Raw genomic sequence first — 25,007 nt, 5'->3', positions numbered from 1 at the left:
TAGATGTTTATTCAAAATACCCAACTATATCATTATGATGATAATCTAAAGAAACTCGCATTTATTATTGTCAAAGATAACCTAAAATGACCTTCTAAATCATCTACATCTAAATTACCTACCTCTGTCATTAAAAAATATATCCTAAAGTACTCCTATACATCCAATATATGGTTCTAACATATCCTCTTCTGCCATTATTGATATAGGATAAACAAAGTCTAGGTATACATGCATGATGCGCCACTAGGGAAACGACCTATTGATTTCTATGTCAAACTCATAAAAGTCAAACTAAGGATGTTTCAACTAAACACATATCTAGTACATATGGTGGTGCAATGCAATGGGGATGAAATTGTAAATAGGGATAGAAAAAGTATATAGAGTAACTACTAAATAAAGAATACCACAACCGGATAAATCATACAAAGTATCTGTATAACCATTTTCTTAGAATATGAACTAATGAGAGAGAGAGAGAGAAGATAAACAAACTTCTATACTTGTATCACTATCACTATTTACTACAACATGTAAAAGGCACAGGTTGATAAACTACCAGTATTTATAAATTATCAAATAATTTTTTTGAGAAAACTTCCCTCAATATTTTATTTGAGAAAATAACACTACCGGAAAACACAGCTTCCAACCACCACAAAATTAAAATACCGGTGGGAATTAGACCGTACTAAATGCAGTCCATCGTACCGCTTCACAAACTAAATGCATCCATATTTCAATCTATTAAATAAAAAAGGTTTAGAGTTTATGCCTTATGATTTTTTAATTTTGTGATAATCTATGTTTACTATGCTACCTCATATATGGATTTGCACTCAAGTCCTGAGGCCTTCCTAAACAATGCGTGCTGGAGTGGACTCCACAAATGGATTTTTGGGTTTGCATTGCATATGCTTCTCTCGTCAATCGTTTGCTCTGAATGTTTGCAATTATTGTTCACGGAAGGCTGGATAGTCAGACTCGCCCCTCAACAATGCCCCCAAGAAGTTCATGTTGATACTAAGTATCATACTCACCATTCAAGTTCTCCAAGTTTCTTTGCTGGGTCAAGTGATCCCTAGGCTCTATGTGTCATTGTCCCACTAGAGGAAGCACCTTATTAGAGCATGCAACTACAAAAGAAGTTACAGTGGACCCGCATAATGCTCTGATGCATGTGACAGGAAAGGTATATCTAATGTTTTGTACAAGAACAAATTAAGTTGTGCTGGAAGACTAAAGCGGCGCCCTATTTCCGTTAAGGCAGGTTTTTTTTAAGAACTTTATTATAGGCCACAGATTCCAGCGCTAGCTAGGCCCGGCTGGTAGCCGAGGATATAACACTGTCTGAGGTCTCACATGACATGTCATCAAGAACAAGATTTGATGGACCAGCCACAAACCCTGGCAGTGTTAAATGAGGGATCACCACATCCCTCGACTCCAAGGCCCTCATGGCTTCTTTGATGGATGGCCGCTGCGTCGGTTCAGTGTGTGCGCACCAGAGCGCGACCTGTAGCACACGCTCCATCTGACCTTGGTGATCACTCGTGGATTCGTGTCTGAGCCTTGGATCCGCTGCTTCCAGGATCGTACTGCTGCGCTGAATGCCCCATGCCCACTTTAGCAAGGGGGACACAAGGTCTCCAGCAGCAGCAGCGGGGCTTCGCCCAGTGACTGTCTCTAGAAGAACAATGCCGAAGCTGTAGACATCCGACTCCCTGCTCCGCTTCCTGGTGTCCACAAAATCCGGATCGATATAGCCTGGCGTTCCAGCCAAATTGCAGGTCGTTTTTAGCTCCATGGCGTGGTCCATCAACCTTGCCAAACCGAAGTCTGCCAATTTAGCTCCATGCTTTGCATCGAGCAGTATGTTAGATGCTGATATGTCACCATGCAAGACGCACTCCGTGCACTCTGCATGAAGATACCGCAGGGCACACCCTAGATCGAGGATAATTTGATACCTATGTAACAATAAGAAAAAGCACAGGTAAATACAAGTACCAGATGAACAAGATAGGACTGGATGGAGAATAAAGGTTTTGTTTTGGTATAAAGTAGTATAAAGAAGATGGGGATTTTCTGATGAATAGCAAAACTACATACATACCTCCTGGGCCATGACAACCAACTCCTTCCCTTGTGCAAATGTTCATGGAGGCTCCCTTCTGACACAAGCTCGTAAACGAGTGACACGATATCCTTTTCTTCATCAATGCACCAGCCTACTAACTCAACCAGGTGCCTTTGCCTGACTTTAATAATAACCTTGACTTCATCCTCGAACGCCTTCCTCCTTTCAGTAGTCGATTGCCTTACGAGTTTGAAGTTTTTTATGGCCACGAGTCGGTTTGGATTCTTCAGTTGGCCCTTGTAAACGATGGCATAGCCCCCTTCCCCGAGCTTATTTTGCACTGAAAACTTGTTTGTCGCCTTGGCCAGCTCACGGTAGCTGAAAGGTCTCGGGATGTTGGCAGGAGCCTCTTCCGAAGTTGGTTCTTGACTCTCACCTCGCTTGTTATAATCCGAAGCTAAAAACTTCTCTCTCTTTCTTCCTGCCCATGGCTTCAATAGACACAACAAGAGACCTCCCAAGGCAGCTACCAGCAGTACCACAACTACTGCGACTATTGGTCCAGCTATCTTCCATGAAACTTTTGAGAAGAAACCTCCACCACGATGACCATTATCAGATGAAGCTGACGGTGCATGTGCAGACGGTGGTGGAAGCGGCGGTGCAGTTTCAGGGGTCCTATCGAGTGTGGAGTTAAATGACCATGCCAGAACCCGGTGTTGCTCCAACGCGACGCCAGTAGCCCCTGAGAAGCCGATTGCCACCACGCTCGGTAAGAGCAAGCTCAGGTCAGCACTAGTGCCGACGTGGTAAGTAACGTCGCCAATCTGGAGGTCAGCAGCGAGGCGCTTCGTGCTGTTGACGTAGGTGACCTGGCAGGTCATCACGAGACCGGAGGTCAGGTTCTTCCCAGGCACGCTAGTGTTGGTGTACTCCTTCGAGATGAGGGAGTTGGTGTCAATTCCCATGTGGTTGTCACTGGTTTCGTCGTAGTTTAAGTTCAAGAATGTATCGAATTCGACCGCCACGACCCGATTGTCTCCCGTCGCGTTGGTGCTGTTTTCACCCTCGGTGAAGAGGCCGAGGTTGCCACCCCCGCTGACGCTAGGGATCCTCGAAAGGTAATGCCCGAGGAAGAAAGCCATACCGTCGCCTGCGGTGTGGTTGTTTATAATGTCCGGCAGGATTTGGATGGAGAATGCGGTGGTGAAACTAGCAAGCTCGCCGGTCACCTCGTCCCAGATGCGCACAGGCTGATTGTACGACGCCCGGCCTACGCTGTTGTCCAAGCCTTGGTTCCCGTCACTCTTTGTCAGCTCGATCACCTGGGCCTGGAAGTTGTAGTGTGTGTCGCCGTCGAAGCTGAAGTTTGCAGCGTTGTAGCCACCCGGTTGGGAGAAATCGAAGTTGAAGGAAAGTGAGGTAGAAAGAGGCAAGAACAGTGTCGACAGCAGCATGTAGCAAACCCAAATGGACGGCATCAAACCAAGACAGGGAGAGTCGACTGCAAACATTGTTGGGAGCAATTGCTATGTGTGTTTTGGTTTTGGAGCTGAATAACACGTGCATGATGAGCTATATATATATACATACACGAAATGAAGTTACACCGTAATTTAACGTGATTTTAATTAATTAGACTGTGTCTAATAAGCATCATATGCAGTTCTGCCTTGGTAACTCAAACCGCTTTGCTATTTTTTTTCATCTTTCTTATTTGGTTTCTGCTCCTTTTTTTAACCGAAGAAATATGCATGCCGGCGAAGATACGATGGATACATGGCGCCAACAATTTGCCAGCAATGGATATGACATTTTTTGTAAGAAACCAGCCAAGATACGTCAAGTCTACTTTGTTAGTCTTAGAATGCCTATTGGAGCCAGTTAGGCTAAATTAAGACAAGATGCCAACACATATATCCATTTGCTACCTTCCAAGTTCCTGAGATATATTATTTTATTTAAAAGGATTAATTAAGATGTCCTGAATTTACTAGGAGGTGAAGCAGTCTAAGCCAAAAAGTACAGCTTCCATACGACCATATCAAAGGAAATAGGGAAGCTACATTTTGTACATCGTGTGGTCAGACCATTTGCATCCAATCGTGCTCCTTCCACAGCTTAGCTTCGATGTCTCCGGTGATAGATTTGGATTTTGGAGAAGTCGGAAGCATCGCCACTCCCTCCCAGTGTTGGCACTACGGAGTGAAATGCCGCCGGAGATATTGCAACGTTCATGGTTTGAGTGGATGCACTTGTTATACATGTATATACACAGCTAGAAAAACAACTTTTCGTCGCACAAGATTAGTACCGGTCACTCATTACCTGGTACTAAAGATGGCGTAAAACCATTTTAGTACCGGTTCTAAATTTGAAAGCAGTACCGGGCCAAATACCGACCAGTACTAAACACTACTACGGAACCTATTATTGCAAACGCCCTATCACCGCCGGTTTGAACAGAACCAGCGGTGATAGTCTATCACTGCCGGGTCCCTTTGGAATCGGCGGTGATAGCCACCATCACCGCCGGGTCGTAAACCAGCGGTGATACCTTCTTACTCTATCACCATTTCCTTCTCTCTCTCTCTCGAAGTCCTCTCCCTCTCATTATTTCTCTCACAATCCTCCTCTCTTTCTCCCCCACGCCACCCCTCCTCTCCCTGTCCTTCTCTTCCTTCACCCGTCACCCCTCACCTATTTTTTTCTTGGAAGGCTATCACCGCCGGTTCTAGATCCCGCGGTGATGGCCCAACCCATCACTGTCGACCCTAATCCAACGGAAACATAAACCGGCGGTGATAAGGTTTCAGAACCGGTGGTGATGACCCGATTTGTAGTAGTGATACGTCACCTTTTAGTACCGGGTGGTGTTCTGGTCCGGTACTAAAGGGTGACAGTTAGTACCGGTCGGTGTTTTGGCCCGGTGCTAAATGATCCTCCAGGATTGCTTTAAAAAGAAAGCATCTCCCACCCATCACATGTGATGCGTAGGTGGGATGGTAAGAAAACTACGCAGGAGGCCGGAGGTTGTGGCGAGGCCGGAAGTTGTGGGTTCTCATCCCCGCGGCCACGCACCTGCATTTACGCATGAAAAATTCGTGTGACTTGTGACTCCCGGGGGTGACCGAATTTTTTTGTATTTTTTCTAGGTGGCGCGTTTAGTAGCGGGCGCTGCAATCATTACTGAATGGTACTCCATTTAGTACTGGCCAGACGGTACCGGCTACGGCAGCCGGTACTAACCGCGCCATTTGACCGGTACTGGAAGCATTCTCTCTAGCTGTGATACGAATAGTCTTTAGCGGTCTCAATCGTTCACAATGTATTTGTTTGCAATCTGAACACGTTTGTTTTTCATGTTAAACAATTTGTTCGCACGTGATCATTTTATTTAGTTTGTATATTATTTTTGTGTGGATAAATTAAAGATAAAAAAATCTAGAATAAAATTATTCACAGACAGATGCATGTAAATTTTTTATTATGTAAATATATTTTATGGTTTCTAGTCAATAAAAAAACGTACTGCTGCCGGTACCTTCTTATTATTAGGCTAGCGGCCCGCTTACACTCTCCTCCAGCTCGGGGCCCGCTTGCACGCTCCTCGATCGAGCTCGGGCCCTGCTTGCGGCCCGCTCCGCACAATCTTCATGTGATAGCAAAACATACTGTCACCTTCAGCGATACATCATACATAGTTTTTTGGTTGCTCATATATGATCTTGTATGCATGCATCATATATTCTATATATATTGTAGATGAGGGGCAGCAGGTTGAGCGGATGCAGTGATCGTGAAAAGGAAGATGTTTGGTCGGTTGCACTAGCGCATTAAGTAATCTTTGTCAACAAGTTTGGATAGTTGTGTGAGCGCATGCGAGTGACCCTGCATGTGAGAATGACTAGTGGACCCGAAACTCATACAATGCATCCACCGAGCATGCATGAGCGGAGATGGCCAATTTGAACGCACTACGGGGTCATGATGAAGATGTGTTTTTGCATCCGCTCATGCCGCCTGCGTCTGTTCACGCAGACAACCAAACCCTCTTCTCCATAAATTTATACGGATCCATCCGGAAATACTAGGAGTGTCACGCATGACTACAAGGGGATGCATCGAAGAAGAGTGCACGCGGTCACTACAGGTAGGCCCAAGAGCCCTTATTTTTGTTCTTCACGAGCTCGCCGCCGGACTTTGGAAGGGGGGCTGCTGGGGTTTTCTATGGCCTCAGGGCTTAGAAAGGGGAGGGAGGGGTGGCACGGAAGCTCGCGCGGCGGCGGCGGGAGCGTCGCTGGTCAGGATGGTGGCAAGACAACCGATGGGCTAGGATCCGGGCATGGGTGTGACAGCCGGTGGTGGTAGTGACGGGTTGGAGGAGATCGGATCTAGCGGCGGGAGCCGTTGGAGATGATGAAGGCAGGCGGTGGGGAGGCTAACTCGTGTTGGGTCGAGAGTGAGCCTTCTGCAATGCCGCTGCTCGCCCTCGCATATGCAGCTCCGAATAGCACCCGATCCTTCGGTGCAAACAAATCTCATGCGGGCAAAAAGAAAACATAGGGCTACAGCTTTTGAAGCTTTTCTGGAAAAGCTAATGATAACTTTTAGACAGTGCTTTTAACTTTCTGGTCTCAAAAAGCTAAAAGAGCTTAGAAAACTAAGTTTTTCAGCTTTCCATATAAACTCAGATTTACTAGACTTTTAGCTTTTCGAAAGCTGCACGAGAAGTTTGTTGTTTGTTCGAGCTTCTAACTTTTCGAACTAAAAAGCTACCTACAAGCTCAAAAACACCCATCATCGCAACTCGCGTGTACGTAGAGATGGCAATAGGTACTCGAAACCAGATGGGTTCTTACTCCATTAGGGTATTGTTATCGCCATAATTTAGCTGGGCTAGAAGATGGGTCGCGAGCAAGATGGGTTCAAAGGATAATTGTAATGGGCTTGCGAATCGGCTCCTGCGCGGGCGGTTTAGGGCCAGATTGGCTATGTATCTGGTTTAAGTTATGGTTTAAGTTAGTTTAGATATAGATAGTCAGGATTCGTGTCGTAGTCTGTTAGGACTAGTTTGGAGAGGCAAGTCTCCGGACTATAAATATGTACCCTAGGCTACGAATAAAAAAAAGGACACACATCTACAAACGAAATCTCGGCGCATTGCCACCCCTATTTTAGGGTTTCTTCTAGGTAATCGCCATGCTGCCCCGATTACGCAAGGCGTGATCAGGGCAACATCGTTTCCTACCTGTTATCTTTGTGTTTCTCGTGCTGAAGCGTTGTTGATGGTGAGTAACACTAGTTATCTTAGCGTTTACGGGGTTGCATTGGTTTTTACATCGTATTCATGCATTTTTGCTACCCGAAAGCGTTTAGCTATCCTTGTGCACGATCTCGGGTGCAAGGGCAGCGTCTTGCTCTGCTTCGGCTAGTAGATTCAATCTGTTATGGTAGGTCTTTGTTCATCAAAGATTCGGCTCAATATCTGCATGGTTAGGCCGTTCAAACGGGTTGAATGTTCCGGCAGCATGTTTGATGCTTTATATTGATCTGAAGAGGGATTGTTCCGGGAATCAGCTTTTTGTTGGTTTTTAGGCCTCGTCTTGGGTCAGTGTTCTGTCATCTTTCATATTTGTTAGGCTTAACTACGCGTAGGACGTTCCGGTCATGTGGTGAGAGCTTTAACTGTCGTGGATTGAATTAGCTTGTTGATCGCGGAGCAAGTTTCCAATACCATCAGATCTATGCACTTTGCTTAGACGTACAGATCCGATCTGATACCGGGGAACAATCGGCTCTTTACAGCCAATTTCGGGGGTCAGCCGGAGAGCTGATCACGGCTCGGACTAACGTTTGATTGTGTCTGTGTATGTAGGAGACTAATTGAAAACGCATCGACACCTTCCTGATCAGGTAGGTGGCACGCCTAGCGAATCCTGAAGTCAGGTCGTGTGCCAGATCCTGGACCGTTGACCGAGGGACCGGGGTCCACCAGCAGTCCCGGGAGCCTCCCGGCTCCTCGTGTTGCATGTCGCTGCTCGCCGGTGGGTTTTGACCGACAACAGGTATCGGTTTAGATTAATTTTTAAACCTGTGGGTTTATTGATGGCCAAAAAGTTCTAATTGAATTTTTGGGCACGGGTTTGTTCATATAACCTAAACCCATAAATTTTTGGATTTTTTAAACCTGATACAACCTAGTGCATACTACCATTTTATTGTAATCTTGTAACAATCTTGATGTTAATACCACCATTTTGTTATAAACTTGTAGCAAAGTTGATTTTAATACCACCATTTTATTACGAATTTGTAACAAACTTGATGTTAGTACCATTACCACTTGAAGTACTAAACTTGTTACATGTAACTTTATTCCCCATAGTATCTTTATACAACGAATAATGAATTTGTTGCTCATTCTATATTTATGTAAACAATGATTTACTGCTCAGATAAATATATTGTCACTCTTAGTTGTTTAAATTGAAGCATAGTTGATAATAGGCCTGATTTGTTGGGTGGCTAACTCCCAACCAGGCTCCAGCAGGCCAACCAGCCCATGTTTGGTTGCCTGTATAGACCACCTAGCCTTGCTCCCCTTGTCCAAATCAACCTCCCCAGCCTAGCTCCGCGGGTACACCCGAAATCTATGTACTTCCTGGGCCAAGCTCCGGCTAGCGGGCCGTATAGGCGGGCGCGCGGGCGGAACTGGCTCCGTGGGTGCATCCCCGTCTCCGCTTGGCCATCGTATATAACCTGGCGGTCTCGCTAGGGTTACCGCCCTGGGCTACTATTCATCATTCGCAGCCGCCGCCTCCTGCTCCGTTCTCGAGCTCTCTCTCGCTCTACTCTCCTCCGTCTCCGCTCTCAGGCGTCTCCCACCCTACCCTAAGGTTCGGCGAGAACCGGTTCTTTGGTATGCTTCCGCCATGGAGTCACCCCGTGATTTGCATCGCAGCTCACCCCTCTCTTTCCGCCCTCCCCCCTCCCCTCCCCCCTCCATTTTCGCCTGTGCAGATCTGCTCGTACATACATGAAAGTTTTGTTGTTTGTTCATGTTTAGATCTGCTAGTTTCCTTGTACATGTGGCCTTTTGTTTCTGCTATTGCGCTGGATCTGCTAGTTATCTTGCCTGCTTTGATAGATCTTTACCATGAACTACCTCTGGACTAGAGGTCTCTTGTTTTTGTAATGGTTTAGGGCCAGATCTGTTGAAATGAAATGTTAAAGGTCCATTTTCTAAGCTCTTGGTAGGGGTCGATGATGTGTTTTCGCACTGGGTGGCGCATTTGTTGTACTCGTGCCAATTTACTTTACAGTAGATGCAATATTTCATCAGTAACAACACTACTTCATGTTTAATTTATTGTTTCTTGTTTCCCACTGTTATGTGCCATGTTGTAGCCATGGATCCAGCTGAGTTGCATCTCATGATGGTGCGTAGGGGAGCTGTAGTAATTGTTGTTCTATGTACTTGGTTCCTTGCTAGGCTTAGGAGTCAATCCCGCCCACCATCACCTCTGGCCCAATATCTTCTAGAGGCGAGCAGCACCAGAATAACCTATCCTACATCTACGACTCCATTGGTACCCAATGTGTTCATCTTTTGAGGATGAGAATGTGAAAGTGCATCTAGGCCCCTAGTGGGTTTTGGTGAATTGAATGACACCACGATTAAAGAACTAATGATCTTATCAAGTATATGAGCAGGAATTGATTATCATATCAATGGATTATTTGTGATGAAATATATTGAAAATAAAGGTAAAGGGCTCATATGACAAGACTTATGACTAGGCTATGATTAAAGTGATAATATTAACAATCAATGAGTATTATATGGATTGAGACACGTGTTTGATGATAACTATTTATTCTCATATCCAAATAAAGCTTGTTGACAAGGTCATAGTACTAGAAGGAAATATCTTGTGAAGAAATGGACAATCTATCAATAGAAGATATAAGTTGCAAAGAATGGTAAAGAATGAATTTGATTGATGATTTAATTGTGATACAAACCTATATGGAACTCTATGTGATGCAAGGATGAAGGGTCGGAATTCGGGATAGTGTTTCGAGGGCTAAGCTTGGCGAAGGGCAATTGGTTTGTGCCGAGGCACCAATGCTAGAGTGAAGAAACTTTCTTTGGATTCAACTTGAAGAATCTTGGTCATGTATGGTGTTCATAGTGGAAAGTATCAATCTTTCTAAAATCATATTATGAAGATGATGAATTGAACTAGAAGCGGTTTTCATTCATTGATGAAGATTCAATCACTAGCTCCAGGAACTTATGCTCAAGTTATAGAAACCAAGTTGGATGCTCTCCTCAGATTGTAAATGATCAAGGCACAACATGATACACATTTGAGAAACTCAAGTGGTTGAAATATAATCTATCTTTGATCTTGAGTATAGATATACCGTACTATCAAGAGGAATGCATCACATTGTGTTTTGGTTTGGTCTCAGACTCAAGTACCCCAAGTGAGTTGAGAGAGACACAAAAACCTCAAGTGTTGGAACTAACAGGGGCAACTCGGAAGTTCCGGGTTTTGCATACGTGGCACTAACGGCTAGTTGGTTTGAAAACTCGGAAGTTCTGAGTTTGTGAATCCGGAAGTTTCGGGTTCTGACGGTCACTGACGGCTAGTTTCTTTGGACCCAGCTATATATACCCTTGAGCTCCCTCCTTGGGGGCCTGCTATTCCAAACATTGTTTAGCTACTTGTTGGTCATCCTAAGAAAAGCTTGGTAGCCTTGTTGAGCTCTCCCCAACCACTATTTGTGAGATTTTGTGATTCTTGTAATATCGTTGAGTTGGGTTTGAGAGAGTGAAAGCTTGAGAAGAACAGAGAGCACAACAAACCTTGAGCACTTGAGTTTGGCCAAAATCGTGTGTTTCGCATTTGTTACTCTTGGAGCTTTGGCTCCTAGACGGCTTGGTGTTACCCGGTGAGCACCAAATTGTGTGGGCTGTCGCGGGGAGTTTGTAAAGATCGGTTTCCACCTCCGCAAGAGAAGAGAATCAAGATAGTAGAAGGCCAAGGTGTGCTTGTGTAGCGCCTTGGCGGGGAGGCTTCGCGGAGCTCCTCAACGGAGAGTAGGATTCACTGAGCTTGTGTAGCACATGCAGTGAATCCGAACTTCGGTAAAAATCCTTGTGTCAATTGTGCTTGATATTATCTTGTGGATTTGAGGAGCTCTCCATTGGTCACTTGTGTCCTTGGAGAGATTGTTGTTTTTGTAAGTGCAGGGATGTGTGGACTTGCTCCAGAAACTCTACTGAGCCTACTCTACATCTAGGGATTGAACTTATATCCATTTACTCGCACTAGATTAATTGTGTTCACTTTGCTCTGTGTAAACCCGGAAGTTCCGGTTTGCAAAATTCGAAAGTTTCGAGTTCATCTACTGCCCTGCACAGATCCGGAATCTCCACATTTGCAAACCTAGAAGTTCCAGGTTTCAGCGGACAGTGAATTTTATCCGCTGCTTTGGAGTGAAAATTTGTAGGTGCGCCTATTTGCTTTCCCCCTTCTAGGCGATATCACGGTCCTTTCAATTGCTATCAGAGCAAGACTTCACATCAAAGCTTAACTACCATGAAGAAAGATGTCGACACCTATTGAGGTATTCTTTGAGCCACCTAGTCGGCTTTTTCCACGAGTTGGATCGTATAATGATGTTTGTAAGTAATGGCTCCAACTACGCTTCTTGGTCTGATCATGTACTTAATGCTTTTAGGATCATTGGTCCAAATATTGAGCGAATTTTTGTTGCTAGCATTCTTCCTCCAAAGTTTGATATTGACCATATCGATTGGGCCAATATTACTCAAGAGGAGTTGGATTGCACACAACTCACTACTTGTGTTACTAACTTCTTACGGAGTATTCTTTGTGAGGATATTCAGGATGTTATCTGAGATGAAAGAGGTACATCATGATGCTCATCTTATCTGGGCCACTCTCAAGGATATATATGATAAGGCCAAATGTGGTGTACAAGTACAAGAAGTTAGTGAGTCTATTGAGGATTGCACAATATCATCATTAGAAGCTGAACTTCAAATGACAGCAAGCAAGATTCAAGAAGGCAAAGATTATGTAGATAGAGACTTCGCCTTTGCTGTTGCTGCATATCCGGATGTTCCGGATATGGAACCCCGGAAGTTCCAGATCTGATGGAGAGGCTGTAACACCGGCCAAGTGAAGAGTCCACCTCTGCAGGTCATTATGGTTCACATCTTGTTCATCACCAGTGTTTCATGGCTATACATGAAGATGAATCAGATTCTGACAGTGATAGTGATGATGAATAACTTTTGGAGGAACTTACAAAAATGAGCAATAAAAGTCAAACAAGAAACATTGAGATGATGAAAAAGGTGATGAAGCAATATCAAGAGATTGAAAGACACGAGAAGCTTCTCAGTGACAAAGATGAAGAAATCAAATCTCTTGCTCTAGTGGAAAAGAAGAATCAAGCCCTCACGCCTCAAGTGGATGAGCTCACTAGCAAGCATATGGATTTGCAAGCTCTTCATATGGAGCTCAAGTGCTCTAATGAAAAGCTTGTGGAATCATATGCCATGCTAGAGGTAGCTCATGAGGTTATGATCACAATGATAAAATCATGTCAACCAAGTGACAACACTTGCTCATATAATGGTAAGAAAGAGAGACAATCTTGGTTTGAACTAGTGACTGTAGAAGATTGTAATGATAACCTAGTTCAAGAGAATAAAGTGCTCAAGCAAGAGGCTGAGAGGCTCCTGAAGGACTTGACAAAGATGAAGGGTTTTGTACAACCTTCTCAAGATAACCGTGAAACCATGGTGAAGAAGCTTGAGAAGGGATCAACCGTACAAAGCTCATGTAACCAAGTACACGAATCCAACAAGAGCAAGCCTCAAGTAAAGAAGAAGAATTTGGTTCATATTAAGTGTTTCAAGTAATCCAACATGGGACATTATACTTCAATGTGCTCAATCGAGTTAGAAGGCTAGCAAACACTCTCCAAGAGATAAAGAAGCCTTGCCAAGAGAAGATGCTTTGGCTGCTGTGAAAAGGGACACAAAATTGCAACTTGTCCAAGCAAGTAAAAAGTGCTGCCTGGCAAATCCTGAAGTTCCGGGTCTGGTAAACTTGAATTTCCGGTTTTGGCTGAACAAAATCACTACAAGCTAAACAAAGGCTTCAAGAAAAGTCAAGAAAAGTACTTTGAGAGGAAGGCTGTCAGAAAGAAAGAGAACAAGCCAGCAAGCAACCTCAAGCACAAAGTGTGTGACACATGTCGAGGAAAAGGATATCTTGGTAAGGATTGTCCAAATGGTAATATTTCTAAGCCTAACTTGGTCAACAATATTAATATACAGCTTAGGAGGTCCCATGATGGCACTTGTGCTGGTAGGATGATAAAGTCATCAACTACTCGCCCAAAAGCCATTTGGGTCCCCAAATCTTTGTTGACTAACCTTCATGGACGCAACACAACTTGAGTACCAAAATGTGCTTGAGAGAATTAGCAGATACTTAGAGGGGCATTGGAGACTTGGCAAAACTTGAGAAGAGCTTTATCATGTCAATATTATCTCAAGTTTGATTTTCTCATCTCTCATCTTGAAAAATTGCCAAGTCGAAATCTAATTGATCTATATTATACTTCAATGCATCTCTGGTAACAAGTACCTCCCTTATAGCTATCTAGCTTCCTACATCTGAGATTGCTTTGTGTGATTTCAAGTATAGGATCTATTTAGCTTCTTGTGTCAATTTGAGAAATTTATATAATATGACACATGATGCTCTTAACAAGCTCTGTGGTGGAGCTAGTGTTTTCTTGATAATACAAGAGAATCTAAAAGCAATAAATAATCAAGAAAGGTCAAGAGTTCTCAGAATTCAATCAGTGGGATGGGTGCCACTAAACCCAAAAGTTCCGGTTTCTCTATTTCGGAAGTTCCGGATTCTGCATGAAAAGCAAAACTGAGATGTCATAAAGGCTAACCTATTATATGCTTAAAAAGAATTTATCTGTAATATTTGATATTGACATAACAGAGCATAGTGAGCATTTCTTGACCTATTTTCAAGTGTCATAATATTTTTGGTTTGACTTGACCAAAATATGGAATAAGCCTCCTCTAAGTGTCTTAGATGATAGAAAGTGCATATCTCAAGTATTCCATCCTTGATGCACATATTAAGGGGGAGCTAATTTCATATCTTGTGTCATTATATTTAACCTTGCTTTCAAGCTTCATGTGTGTAGAGTAAATGGAAATATATTCTTGAAAAAATGAGGTTTTATCGTGAGTATGCTACTTGACTTCAAGGTCACCAATTCAACATGAAAAGGTGTTTCTGAATTCTAATTTGGATTATTTACCTCTATGTGTGGCTACTCTCCATAATATGGCTTAAGTTCCTTATTTGGTCTGAATTGATCAAAAAGATGCACACTTGCTTGCCTTCCACATATATGTGTGCATCATATTTTTGTGAGGAATTTAGTCCATGTTATGAGTCTTCATTGTTTGGTAGATCATTCCCTTCAACATTCAAAAGCTATCAAACATAAAGCTAGGGCTTGTGCTACTAGTGGTTATCTCTTGTCTTTATGAGCTTCTCATGATTTATCAAGAAAGTGATTACTAGTGGTATGAATGGTACATAACTGCAAGCCTAAATATGAAATCCTTCTATTGTAAAAGATAAGGGATCTCAAGAGCCAAGACCGAAACCATACTATTTGAGAGAAGCGACTTGGGGTGATTTGGAAGTTTGGCCAAGGATTTCAAGGAGTGAAGGCCGATTCTTAGTGGTTTCAATCCAGAAATTCCGGATCCCTCTTCCGGATTCAATTTCAAATCTTTTCTGCCATGAGTCAAGAGCCTTCAGAAGGCAATGAGAGATTTTTTTTCTTCGAAGAAGGAGCAAGCATCCAAACATTCCTCTAGGGAGAACAACAAGGGCATCAATGAGACAACATGCTAGAGGCACACTTCACATTGATGATGCGCCAGCTGCTGAAAGTCAGGAATAAATAATAGTGACAGTGATGGGGAGGAAAGTGATGAGAACTATAAAATATCTCTTCATGGGTTGAAAAGGAGTGGTAGAGAAATGAGAGGCAGCAACAGCAGTGGTGGTCATGGTACTAGCGGTGGAAATGGTGGTGGAAATGGTAGTGGTCAACATGGTGAAGATGAGGAAGAGGATAAGAAAGTGCAGTTCAGTCAGCCCACCCTTGTGACCAGTGTTATGATGAGATGGCCTGTTGTTCCTAACTATATCAAGGTTGACTATACAGCACGGGCAAGACAACAAAGGCTAGGAAGGAAAGAGAGAAAAATCCTATGAATGTTAGAAGAGGGAGAAGCATAGAATATCACTTTCAAACAAAGTTTCACCAAGATTTCTATGAGAGTGCAATCTTCAACAAGAAATATAAAGTTGCTTGCTCTCAATTTGTGGATTGGAAGAAATATGAGGATATGGAGGATCCTATCTTTGATGAGATTATTGCACAATGCAAGGCAAAGCATATTTATAGGAATGATAGGTTTCCAATATGATTGGAACAATAAGATCATTGCTCAATTTTATGCCACTTGCTACTTTAACACAAGAGGAGATGTAAGATGGGTCCATTGGATGACCGAGGGCAAATGGTACAACATAAATTACTTTGAGTTTGCCGCCATGTTCGGTTTTGAGAAATCTGATTATGACCGTGTCAAGATTCACATTGGTTCACATCTTCCTAAAGAGTAAATGAAGTTCATGTACATGCTGTCAGACCCGAGGCCACGGGACTGGGTACATGACGTAGTTTAAAGAGGTTTAGGAGATTAAGTCCGTCTTATCTCTTATTCGTCTTGTTTGTCTCTTATTTATTCCATTTAAATAGGAGATAGAGCTAACCGATACAGAGGGAATCTACTTGACATATATTCTGGTACGATTCCTTGGCTGGTGTTGGTTGGTATCTTTGTAACCCTGGCCTCTCGGATATATAAGGGAGGACAGGGACCCCTCTCAAAACACGATCTCTAGATCATTTTACACCAAAGGCAATACAGACCACCATACAGGACGTAGGGTGTTACGCGCTTTGCGGCCTGAACCTGTCTAAGCTTTGTGTTCCTTGCACCTTCGAGTTCGTGATCTCGACGTCTCCTCACCCAAAACTTACCACCTTGGGTATATTCCTCGGTGGGCAGCCGGTTAAACACCGATAGCTGGCGCGCCAGGTAGGGGTGCGCGTCGAAGATCCACCGGCGAACTCGATGGCATCTTTCAAATTCATCAGGTCAGTTCCCTCCCAGGGTACGACATTCATTTTTGGCTCGTGGGTCTGCATCGCAGATGGTGTGGGTAATTTTCGGTGATTCCTTGTCGACATGAGGCCAAAGACCTTCGCTACGGATTCCCGCGGCGACCTCGACAAGTTCGTCGACGGGCTCGACAACTTGCCGCTCCATGCTTCTGCAACAAGGATCGAGATGGAGTCCGCTCCAAGCTTGACTTCTTTCAGTATTGCGGCAACTTCCCCTGGTTTGGACTCGTTCCAATCTAGGGATTTGCGTAGCCGATCCCAACTCGGTTCATGCAAGCCAGCCACTGATCTTCAGGAGGCCAACATCTTTGGGTCCCTCTCCATGTTAGAGAAGGACCTGGACTTTCTGCACCAGGATGGAAAGCCTGAAGCCACCGCGCGTCGGGCGGCCTCGGGTTGTTCGGGCGCCAGCGATCTGGTGGTCACCTCCCTGCCGGAGGGGCGCATTGTGCATTGGAGGGGCATGGTGCTCTCCAATCTACTTGAGGCAGAGGGTCGACTTGTGGCTCATCTCGAGCCCTTGCCCTTTCAAGAGGGCAGGCCATTGGCTACCGCGGCGGAAGGGTCGACTGAACTAGTCGATGCAAGCTCTCATGAGCTTTCCTCCCGCCAGGTGCTAATGGCGGAAGAAGGCGAGGATGATGGGGATCTTCCCATCGTCAACTTTGAAGCGATCTCCGAAGATGAGATCACGGCCAACGCCGGCGATGAGAACGACGCCGACCGTGAGGCGCGGAGGGCCAACGAGCGTAGGCGGTCTATGCATCGTGAGCTTGACCCTGAGTTCGCTGCCGTAAGCGGACAGGGTTTCAGGACTCCGGTGGCCAATATTGCCAGGGTGACGGCCATCCTCAAGCGCAGTCATGATCCGGATATGCGTCAAGCACTCCTTTACGCGCAGAGGGCTTGGATCCAGCTGGACCAGCATAACCCGGCGTCCACCATCAGGGAGGAGCGCGTGGGTGAGAGTCGGAGCCAGGCTCACAGCCGAACGGCTGGCGGCCATCCTCGACACCAGCTCAGCAACGACAACGCTCGCGGGAGCCAGGCCCCTGGCGGGAGGCAGCAGCCACCGCAAGGGGGTCATCCGCGACATGCCAATCATCGACTTCCTCCAGAGGACCTACGCCAGCACATCAATGAAGGTCGCGACGCGCGGACCGTGATTTCCTCCAGGCGCAAGGTCTGTGAAGAAGTCGAAACTGAAGGTACTGACTGTAGCGACTGATTCCCTGCTTTTTCTGCACGTTTCAGCAGCTACAGGTATCCAGAGGGCTTCAAACCGATCGGCATCACCAAGTACAACGGCAAGCAAGCCCCTCAGTAGTGGCTCCGTTGCTACTCCACGGCCATTGAGGTCACAGGGGGTTCGAATATCACCAAAGTCGTCTACTTCCCGATGGCTTTGGATCCTGCGCCGCTCACTTGGTTGGAAAGTCTCAGCAACAACTCGATCGACTCCTGGGAGCGCCTCAAGAAGGTCTTCATCGACAACTTCCAGGGAGTGATTGCTCGTGCAGGTACTCATCATGATCTTGCTCGGTGTAAGCAGGAACGTAACGAGCTTCTGCGGTCCTACACACATTGCTTCTTCGACATCCGCGCCACCATCGCGAACATCTCGGAGGACGACATCATCGATTGTTTCTACAACGGTATCACCGACCCGGGCATCTACAGGGATTTTGGGCGGAACAGGCCGAACACTGTTGCAGGCCTTCGTGATATGATGCACGATTGGTCCGAATAGAAGGAGAAGATGCGGGAGCGCTTCCCGCGGCATCAAGATAGCAATCTGAGGTGTCGAAACGACAACCGCAACGATAAAGGCCAGCGGGACTTTTCGGGTCTACCCCGGAAACGAAAGCCAGATGATATCATCACGGCTATCGATCGTCCTTCGCGGGGCAAGAAGTCGACAATGCAGGAGGAGTTTGAGAAGCTTCTGCTGAAGAAGTGCCCATGGCACCCAGGCGCCAATCATGCCGCCATTGACTGCTACCACCTTCGGAGGACGTTCAGCAACTCCGGTGGTGGAAAGAAGAACAAGAAGCCTGTGGACAAAGAACTCGAGGACGACGATCAAGAGGACCATGGGTGCAACCCGAAGTTCCAAGATGCCTCGAAGGTCGTCAACGTCATCTTCGGGTGAGATGAGGATTTTGGTTCCAGGCGGGACCAGAAGCTGCTTCTCCGGGAGATTTTGTTCGTCGAGCCGGCGGTACCACGACCACTCCGTTGGTCGGAGGTCCCCATCTCATTCTCTCGCGATGACCAGTGGACGAGCTTTTCAGAGCCTGGTAAGTTCCTCTTGGTCCTGGATCCTGTGGTGGCGAAAGTCAAGCTCACCAAGGTCCTCATCGATGGCGGGAGCGGGCTCAATCTCATCTTCGTCAACACTCTGAAAAAAATGGGCCTTGATTTCAAGGACATGCTGGTTCCCAGCAAGTCACCCTTCTACGGCATTATCCTAGGTAACGCGGTGCACCCGCTTGGTACGGTGGTCCTCCCAGTCACCTTCAGCACGCGGGAGAACTATCGTAATGAGTTCGTCAAATTCGAAGTGGCTAACTTCGAATCTTCTTACCATGCAACATTGGGTCGTCCGGCACTCGCCAAGTTCATGGCAGTGCCGCATTACGTCTATCTGCTTCTTAAGATGCCAGGACTCAGTGGAGTACTCACCCTCCGTGGTGATTTGAAGAAGTCGTACGACTGCAATCAGGAGGCGATCCAGTATGCTTCGACTACTCGCGTGCCAGATGCTTCGGGAGAAGTACTCGCGGCCGCGCAGCAACTTTCCCAGTCCGAGCTGGAGATTCCCTCCAAGAAGGCCAGCAAGTCGAGCATCCAGTCGACTGATGACGTGGCCCTCAAGACGATCCAGCTTCAGGAGGGAGATTCATCTAAGACCGTTGTCATCGGCGCGGGATTAGGTGACAAATAGGAACTCGCGCTCGTTAGCTTCCTTCGGGCTAACCGAAACATATTCGCGTGGAAACCAGCAGATATGCCAGGGGTGCCCAGGGAGTTGATCGAGCATGCCTTGAATGTACACCCAAAGGCTACGCCTAAAAAGCAATGCCTGCGACGGTTTGCTCACGATAAGCGTGAGGCCATCAAACGGGAGATTGCTAAACTTCTCACGGCTGGATTCATTAAAGAAGTAATCCATCCAGAGTGGGTAGCAAATCCCGTTCTTGTAAAGAAAAAGAACAATGAATGGAGAATGTGTGTCGACTACACTGATCTCAACAAGCACTGCCCAAAGGATCATTTTGGGCTGCCGCGCATTGACCAATTTGTCGATTCGACGGCTCGTTGCGTCCTTCTTTGTTTTCTTGATTGTTACTCAGGTTATCATCAGATCACGCTCAAGGAGGAGAACCAAATCAAGACTGCATTCATCACCCCGTACGGGACATATGCCTACAAAACCATGTCCTTCGGGTTAAAGAATGCAGGAGCGACCTATCAGCGTGCGATCCATATGTGTTTCGCGGATCAGCTGCACCGGAATGTTGAAGCTTATGTGGATGACGTGGTCATCAAAACCAGGAAGTCCAGCGACTTGATTGCAGATCTGGAGGAAACATTTACCAGTCTGCGCAGATTTCGGTGGAAACTCAATCCTACCAAGTGCATTTTTGGAGTACCTTCAGGGAAATTGCTCGGGTTCATCGTCAGCAACCGGGGCATCGAAGCCAACCCTGTAAAGATCTCGGCCATCACTGATATGGGGGCTCCGGCCACAATCAAGGATGCGCAGAAGTTAACAGGTTGTATGGCGGCCCTAAACAGGTTCATCTCCCGACTCGAGGAGAGAGGACTACCCTTCTTCAAGCTCCTGAAACGCCAAGATAAGTTCCAATGGACGGAGGAGGCCGAGCGGGCCCTGCAGGATCTGAAACATCACCTTCAGTCACCTCCGATCCTTATAGCGCCGTTGCCAGGGGAGGATCTACTACTCTACACCGCGGCAACAACTCATGTTGTCAGCAGTGCTATTGTAGTCGAGCGAGGCGAGGAAGGCCATGCGTTTGGAGTGCAGAGGCCTATTTACTGCGTCAGCGAGGTCCTCTCCGAATCCAAGGTACGGTATCCAGCCGTTCAAAAGCTTTTATATGCAATCTTAATCACATCAAGAAAGCTATGCCATTACTTCGATGAGTACAAGATCACTGTAATCACGGATTTCCTGTTCGCGGATATTCTTCATAATCAAGATGCCACGGAACACATATCCAAGTGGGCAGTGGAACTGGAGGCTTTGTCAATCGACTTCAAGCCACGCACTGCAATCAAGTCACAAGCTCTAGTCGACTTCATGGCCGAATGGAGGGAGAATCAAGTCCCAACTCTAGTCGACAAGCCAGAGCACTGGACCATGTACTTTGATGGGTCCCTCAAGCTCGACGACGGTGGCGCTGGTGTTCTGCTTATTTCTCCACGAGGTGAACAATTGAAGTATGTCCTCCAGATCCTGTGGGCGGTATCCAACAATGAAGCAAAGCCCTTCTTCACGGGCTTCGTTTGGCGGTATCACTACGGATCAAGTGACAACTTGTGCATGGCGATTCTCTTCTTGTCATTCAACAAGTCAACAAAGAGTGGGACTGCAACAAGGAAACGATGGATGCTTATGTACATGAAGTGCGCAAGTTGGACAGCAAATTTTCTAGCTTGGAGGTTCACCATGTGTTGCGGGAGCACAATGTTGGTGCGGATATCCTGTCCAAATTCGGGTCAACACGTGCTCAGGTCCCGCCGGGAGTTTTCGTCCAGGAGCTCAAACAGCCATCCATCAAGTCTTCTCCGTAGGTAACCATCGACGCGGGTCCCCAACAACCCGATCGAGAGGTTATGGTGCTGGGGGAGGACTGGCGAGAGGCTTTTATCGACTTCATCCGAGATCAAAGGCTACCAGCGGGAATTAACGCCAGGAGCGCAGAGGCGGCACGCGTCCTGCGCAGAAGCAAGGGTTTTGTCCTGGCCGACGGCAAGCTCTACCGGCGGGGCGCTCGGTCCGGAGTTCTCATGAAGTGCGTTACAAAGGAATATGGTTACGACATACTGCGGGAGATCCACGAGGGCGTCTGCGGAAACCATGCAGCTTCAAGAACGCTGGTGGGGAAAGCGTACAGGGCCGGTTTCTGGTGGCCTACTGCAGTGACCGACGCGGAGGATCTCGTGCGCAGGTGCCAAAATTGTCAATTCTTCGGTAAACAGATTCATGCTCCAGCCCACAGCCTCATCACCATACCGCCATCCTGGCCTTTTGCTTGTTGGAGCCTCGATATGATTGGGCCCTTCACAATGGCGCCAGGCAGTTTCACCCATATTCTGGTGGCTATCGACAAGTTTACCAAGTGGATTGAGTACAAGCCGATAGCCAAGCTCACACCAGATCGGGTTGTCGACTTCATCTCGGATATCTTGCATCGTTTTGGCCTCCCCAACACCATCATCACGGACTTGGGATCAAATTTCACGGCCAACCAGTTCTAGAAGGTCTACGAGAACGCTTGCATCGAAGTTAAATATGTCTCGGTCGCACATCCAAGGGCCAATGGACAAGTCGAAAGGGCGAACGGTCTGATAATAGACGGCCTCAAGAAGAGACTTTATGATGAAAACAGCAAGAAGGGAGGCAAATGGGTGCATGAGCTGCCACATGTCGTCTGGGGGCTTCGGACTCAGCCGTCCAAAGCCATAGGACAAACGCCTTTCTTCCTCGTATATGGATCTGAAGCTATTTTACCAGCCGATATCATGTGGAAGTCTCCAAGGGTCAAAATGTACAATGAAGGCGAGGCGGACGAGGCGAGGCAGTTAGAGCTTGATTCTGTTGAAGAGGTTCGCTGCACCGCACTTGCTCAGTCAGCCTGATATTTGCAAGGGATCCGGTGATACCATGATCGCAACGTGAGGGAGCGGTCATTCAGCGTTGGTGATTTGGTCTTGCGTCGCATTCAGGACGAATCCGGCCTACACAAGCTCAACTCAAGGTGGGAGGGCCCGTTCGTCGTCAAGCAAGTCACAAGACCAGGGTCATATAGGCTACAATATCCCGAGGGTCAGGATGTCCCGAACTCCTGGAACATCCAGAACCTGCGCAAGTTCTACCCATAAGAAGATGCCTGGTGATAGCTGAATCGCCGGGGGTTTAGAAGATCTCTTTTTCTCGAATCAATTCGGAGGCTATGTGCCACGAGATTCGGTTTGTACATCCCTTTACGAACACAAGGAGGCTACTGTCATGAGCAGTACTTATATAAATCGACTTCTTGTCGTGAATGTTACGGAGGCTACAGCCACGATCATATCTTATTGACTTCATTTTTTGACGGAACCCTCTACATATCGATTTCTGCCGCGACCTTGGATGGTCGCACGCGACAGCAGTCGCATTTTCCCCAACATAATCGATCCGTTTGACTGGTTTATTCCCAGTTTATTGGATGAGCTCGTACAAAGGGCTAACTCGACTACATCCTGCGTGGCTGCTCCCATAGTAGTCTCGTTTCTGCCAAGAGCACGGCATACCAGCGGCGACACCCGCATTCGCTCCCAACAAGTCCGATCCGTCTGTCCGGGTCCTACCTAACTTGCGGAGCACGCTCCTATGAGGAGCGACCCTGACTACGTCCAGAGTCGATGCACTCGGGGTAGTTTTGCCTTAAGCCTGGCAATCGTGCGACAATGCTCGCGTTCTTTTCTAACAGTTTTAGACCCACGAGTTCGGGTTGTGGACAACTTGTTAGATAAGTTCCTACGCGGAGCTATGGCTACCTTTAGAGTCATTGCACCCAGGGTAGTGTCTAATACTTAAGCCTTGTAAGCCTGGATTCCAATTCAGCCTAGGCACATACACAAGTAGAGACATCAAAATAAACCATATATACAAGGAAGTGCATACTTGTTTTTAGTAACCTAATCCTGCATTACACTTTGAACTATACGTTCTGACACAGGTTGGGCTTCTAGGAGGTATTTGTCAAATTGATCCTCGGTGCAGTCCGCCACCATGCCTTGAGCAAATATTTCCAGCTGCGCGTTTGGCAGGAAGGACTTCACGACCGCGAGGGCGTTGTTGACGCATGTGATAGGTGCCTCGGAGAGGAATTTGATTACTTTCTTTGGGGCCTCGCGGAGCCGCTCTAGTAGGGGCCGGGGGTTTGTTTCACCTTCTTCCGGTGGATTCACCATGTCCACCAGCTCCCGGGCGGCCCCCCTGAGGTCTTCGAGTTCTTCGCCCAGTGTCTTGATTCGCTGAAGGCTGTCGACGAACTATTGCTCAGTGTCACCGATCACCTTCTGCAGCCTCTCGACGTCATCTGTACAGCGACAGAGCAGGTTCTTCATGTCAGTAAGTAGCTCTTCTTTACTCATTAAGATTCTCCTAAGCTCTGTGGTGGAAAGCTTTTCAGAATCCAGGCTGAGTCATACAGTGCAAGTACCCGAGGGAAGCAATGGCTTACCTTGGTGCGCTTTCTTTTGCTTCTTGAGCTGCTACTGGTGCTCGTGCTTATGTGCCTCGTGCTCCCTCTTCTGTTCCTCAAGTTGTTGTTGGAGCTCGACGTTGACCTTCTCGAGATGCGAGTTCTCCGTCCTCTCGTCGTCAAGGCGTCTTCTCAGGGCAGCAAGTTCCTTGCGGTCGCAGGCAAGGGTCTTCAATTCTTCTGCTTGTTTCCGGGAGTGGACGATCACACTCTGCATAAAAAGGGAACTCCAGATAAGCAACTCGATATAGTCACTGGCAGAAAAGTGTTCAGGTCTTACCATGGCAAAGTCATACGCTTTCTTGAGGTTCTCTATATTGCCATCTGTCAGCAGCAGGTCACCCACCAGGTCGGCGGCAACGGCATCTTGACAACCTGACCCGGCCAGCAGCAGCTCAACGGGTCTCCTAGAGGTTCCCAAGGCTTCTTCAGTGGTCGGCTGCTGAGCACCGGCAATCACGAATATTCTCAGCATACAACATGCGGATCCCAGTAGCTAGCCGGCGCGGTCAGATGCTCACCTGTGCCATCCGTAGGAGCGGTGCTAGGGGCCTCGACTTGTTTCTCGCCACCGGCCCTGACCTCGACTTGTCGGAGCTCGGGAGGCGGCAGGTCGGGCAGCGTCGTGTCTGCCCCGGGGGTTGGCTCCGCGGGTGCTGACCCTTCTGGGGCCGATGGCTCGGGGGCTGACGCAGCTGTGACTGGCCCAGAGCTTGAGGATTCCTCTCGGGTTGAAGACCCGGGGGTTGGGGTAGTCGAAGCTGGCGTCAGCTGGGGTCCGCGGCACTTGCAGCTCTAACGAAGTCGAAGTCAGTCAACACATAAGTCGAAAGATCAAAATATTTGTTGTGCAAACAGAGGCAGACTTACAGTACAGATTTCTTCTTGATGGCCCTCTTCATCCGCACGGCCTGACGCGGCATCCCCGTTGCTGGCGGCGAGGTTTCACCAGCTTGAGGCATGGTCCCCGCCACGGCGATGGTGACGGCTGCGGCGGCCGATGGGCTTGTTCTTCCTTCTTCGGGCTCGACCCGGGAGGAGGACGCGGAAGGACTACAGGAGGACAT

General features: G+C 47.0%; 1 protein-coding gene across 1 annotated transcript; it reads right to left on the bottom strand.

The window, feature by feature from the left end:
• Positions 1-1,318: 1,318 nt before the first annotated feature.
• On the bottom strand, positions 1,319-25,007 carry LOC112881024 (L-type lectin-domain containing receptor kinase IX.1-like). Its single transcript, XM_025945736.1, has 6 exons — positions 24,890-25,007; positions 24,602-24,735; positions 23,955-24,151; positions 5,825-5,911; positions 2,120-3,517; positions 1,319-1,973 (listed from the first exon to the last, which is right to left on the bottom strand). Exons 1-6 carry the CDS (start codon positions 25,005-25,007, stop codon positions 1,319-1,321), a joined length of 2,589 nt encoding a protein of 862 aa, XP_025801521.1.

Source organism: Panicum hallii, chromosome 2 (genome assembly GCF_002211085.1).
Source record: "Panicum hallii strain FIL2 chromosome 2, PHallii_v3.1, whole genome shotgun sequence".
NCBI lineage: Eukaryota > Viridiplantae > Streptophyta > Magnoliopsida > Poales > Poaceae > Panicum > Panicum hallii.
Note: the sequence above shows the minus strand (reverse complement) of the source record. Positions and strands in the feature narration are given on the sequence as shown.